Source organism: Muntiacus reevesi, chromosome 4, assembly GCF_963930625.1.
Source record: "Muntiacus reevesi chromosome 4, mMunRee1.1, whole genome shotgun sequence".
NCBI classification, from domain to species: domain Eukaryota; kingdom Metazoa; phylum Chordata; class Mammalia; order Artiodactyla; family Cervidae; genus Muntiacus; species Muntiacus reevesi.
The window spans coordinates 147,290,937-147,294,150 of NC_089252.1; the positions used below are offsets into that span (position 1 = coordinate 147,290,937).

At 42.4% G+C, this 3,214-nt stretch overlaps 1 protein-coding gene across 1 annotated transcript; it reads left to right on the forward strand.

Moving 5' to 3' along the window:
- The first annotated feature begins 674 nt into the window (after positions 1–674).
- Positions 675–2,388, forward strand: LALBA (lactalbumin alpha). Its single transcript, XM_065932142.1, has 4 exons — positions 675–807; positions 1,137–1,295; positions 1,753–1,828; positions 2,328–2,388. Exons 1-4 carry the CDS (start codon positions 675–677, stop codon positions 2,386–2,388), a joined length of 429 nt encoding a protein of 142 aa, XP_065788214.1.
- The last annotated feature ends 826 nt before the right edge of the window (positions 2,389–3,214 follow it).

Genomic DNA, 3,214 nt, shown 5'->3' on the forward strand with positions numbered 1-3,214 from the left:
AGGTACTGTGAAACACACTTTTCAAGTTCTCCATTTTTGTAAAATAGAAAGTCTCTGGATCCAAGTTATATATGATTCTCAGTCTCTGTTGTCATATTCTATTTCTATTCCTGACCACTCAATAAGGAACTAAGATATCAAGGGACATTTCTTTTGTTTCATGCCTGGGTTGAGTGGGCCAGTGGCAGCTCTAATCCTGGGACCATGACATATGATGATGTACACTCCTTTCCCATATTCCTTGTGTCTCTAAGAGGAAGGAGGAGTTGGCCATGGACCCTTTGTGCACTTTCTGATTGCTTCACTTGTGTTACCCCTGAGGCCCCCTTTGTTCCTGAAGTAGGCTGGGCACATCTTGCTTCCTAGAACCAACACTACCAGAAACAAACATATAAATAAAGCCAAATGGGAAACAGGATCATGTTTGTAACACTCTTTGGGCAGGTAACAATACCTAATATGGACTAGAGATTCTGGGGAGGAAAGGAAAAGTGGGGTGAAATTACTGAAGGAAGCTAGCAGGCTCAATGTTTCTTTGTTGGTTTGGCTGGCCTCTCTCGTCATCCTCTTCCTGGATATAAGGCTTGATGCCAGGGCCCCTGAGGCTTTTTTCACAAATAAAAGGAGGTGAGCAGTGTGGTGACCCCATTTCAGGATCTTGGGGGGTAACCAAAATGATGTCCTTTGTCTCTCTGCTCCTGGTGGGCATCCTATTCCATGCCATCCAGGCTGAACAATTAACAAAATGTGAGGTGTTCCATAAGCTAAAAGACTTGAAGGACTACGGAGGTGTCAGTTTGCCTGAATGTGAGTTTGCTGCTATTTTGCTTTGTCCCATAATTCATCTTCTTCACTCTTTCCCTCCATTCTCTTCATCCTCTTTTCCCCCCTCTACTTTTAATTTCATTATTGAACGATTCTCTTATTTGCTTACTCTTTTATTACATTTATTTATCTATCTCTCCTTTTTCCCATTGTCTGATCCTTTGGAACTCTTTTCACCTTATCAAGAGATACTCTGTGGTCTGCCATATTTGGAGATTGGTTGGAGAGCCTTTTTCTGTCTGGGAATACAGGTCCTCATTTATGCTATACATGAACAACCTTGTGAAATCTTTTTTTCATCTTTCTTTCAGGGGTCTGTACCACATTTCATACCAGTGGTTATGACACACAAGCCATAGTACAAAATGATGACAGCGCAGAATATGGACTCTTCCAGATCAACAATAAAATTTGGTGCAAAGACGATCAGAACCCTCACTCAAGCAACATCTGTAACATCTCCTGTGACAGTGAGTGACTTCTTCTTACCCTGTTCCTGTGTTTTTCTGGAACTTACTCCTGGGATAACCTCCTTTTTTTTGGTGTCAAGCACACTTCTGGCTTCACTGCCTTGGACTCCAAATTAACTGTGGGACTTGATAATACCAAGTAAGAGGCTCTTAGAATTTTTCAGTAACACCAAATTCCCAGACAGTTTCTTAAACTTCTTGGGTAGGTGACCTGAGCTGTTTGGGGATCTTGATGTATAATACCCTGTATTTTCAGACTAAGTTGGTTGATGAAGTTGATAATTCCTAAGGCGCTGCCCCAGAGAAGCGAAGGGAGTCCTTACCTAGGGCTAGGCATTACTGTATTAGATTTCTCACATAAGCCTCTAGTTCAGAGAAAACCAGAGAAGAGGGAAATTTATTACCTTTCTGGGTAATACTTATTTCTCTCATTTTTTCCACCTATAACTCCTGCCAGAGTTCCTGGATGATGACCTTACTGATGACATTATGTGTGTCAAGAAGATTCTGGATAAAGTAGGAATTAACTACTGGTGAGTCACCTTTCTATTTTCTACTTAATCTTTCCCCTCTTTCTTCTCAGTCCTTTCGTCCCAGCACTATATCCCTTTCTATTTTCTGGCCTTTTAAACTAGAATGTAATCTTCAAAACAGAAATCATCAGGCAGACTCAGGGTTCCAATTTTGAAGCTTCACTTCACTCCCGTTAGCAATTTTCCTACCTAGGGTTCCCTAATAGAGGGCTGAGATCCAGGATTTCCTTCACCAGGACTTGAGCAGCTAATTCTGCTTGTTCAGTCCTACATCCTAAGGCACGCCTTTTGTTCCACTGCCCCACAATTTTCTTGGAGTTTTAAAAAAATGGACCTTACTCCACTAAGTGGCTCAGTGCCGCTAGCCATATGGCTAGGAAAGTCTGTCTGTAATTTTGACTCACAGTCTTCCACCTCAGCCTTCCTGGGGATAAAGCTAGATGTAAATCTAACCAAGATCCTGTCAGTCAACTTGCCTTGTCTCCTTCTTCATGATCAGGTTGGCCCATAAAGCACTCTGTTCTGAGAAGCTGGATCAGTGGCTCTGTGAGAAGTTGTGAACACCTGCTGTCTTTGCTGCTTCTGCCCTCTTTCTGTTCCTGGAACTCCTCTGCCCCATGGCTACCTCGTTTTTCTTCTTTGTACCCTCTTGAAGCTAACTCATCTCTGAGCCCTGGGCCCTGTAGTGACAATGGACATGTAAGGACTAATCTCCAGGGATGCATGAATGGTGCTCTGGACTTTTGACTCTGGCTCAGTGCCCCTGATGGCACTTTTAATACCATAGTGGATTCCACTTCTGTCCTGAATAAAAGGCCTGATTTTGAGTGACTGACTGTATTTTCTTCCTGGCAGGAGAGGGAGGAAATAGGGTGAGTAGGTAGACCTGGCCATGGGTCAAAGACACCTGCATCTCTACTAAAGAGGAGATAGACTGAACTTATAACAACTCAAAGATGGAGATTGCTTTCTGTATTAATTCAATTCAGCAGAGTTTTATTGATCACCTAGCATAATTCAAAGAACTATGGAGGAGATCTAAAGTTGACTAAAAGCATCTCTTGCCTCAACTAGTATAATACAAACATTAATAAATAATTATAATACAAGATTCAATGGACATGGACTTAGGCAAACACTGGGATATGGTGAGGGGCAGGGAGGCCTGGTGGGCTGCAGTACGGGGTCTCAAAGAGTGAGTCAGACATGACTTAGTGACCGAACAGCAACAACAACGACAACATAATACAAGATACGGTGTCATAAGGATCATTAGAGAGGTTAGAGATGTGTCAATATCTTCTAATTCCCTCCTCTTACCTCTATACTCACTGGGGCTTTTGGCATTCAGACCATATTTATCTTGTCTCAGAGATTAGCAGCTCC

Bases quoted from the DNA above. Each gene is read 5' to 3' on its own strand.
- LALBA (XM_065932142.1), top strand. From the start codon at position 675: ATGATGTCCTTTGTCTCTCTGCTCCTGGTGGGCATCCTATTCCATGCC. The intron at 1,296-1,752 runs GTGAGTGACTTC...AACTCCTGCCAG, and splicing joins CTGTAACATCTCCTGTGACA to AGTTCCTGGATGATGACCTT. The intron at 1,829-2,327 runs GTGAGTCACCTT...CTTCATGATCAG, and splicing joins AAAGTAGGAATTAACTACTG to GTTGGCCCATAAAGCACTCT.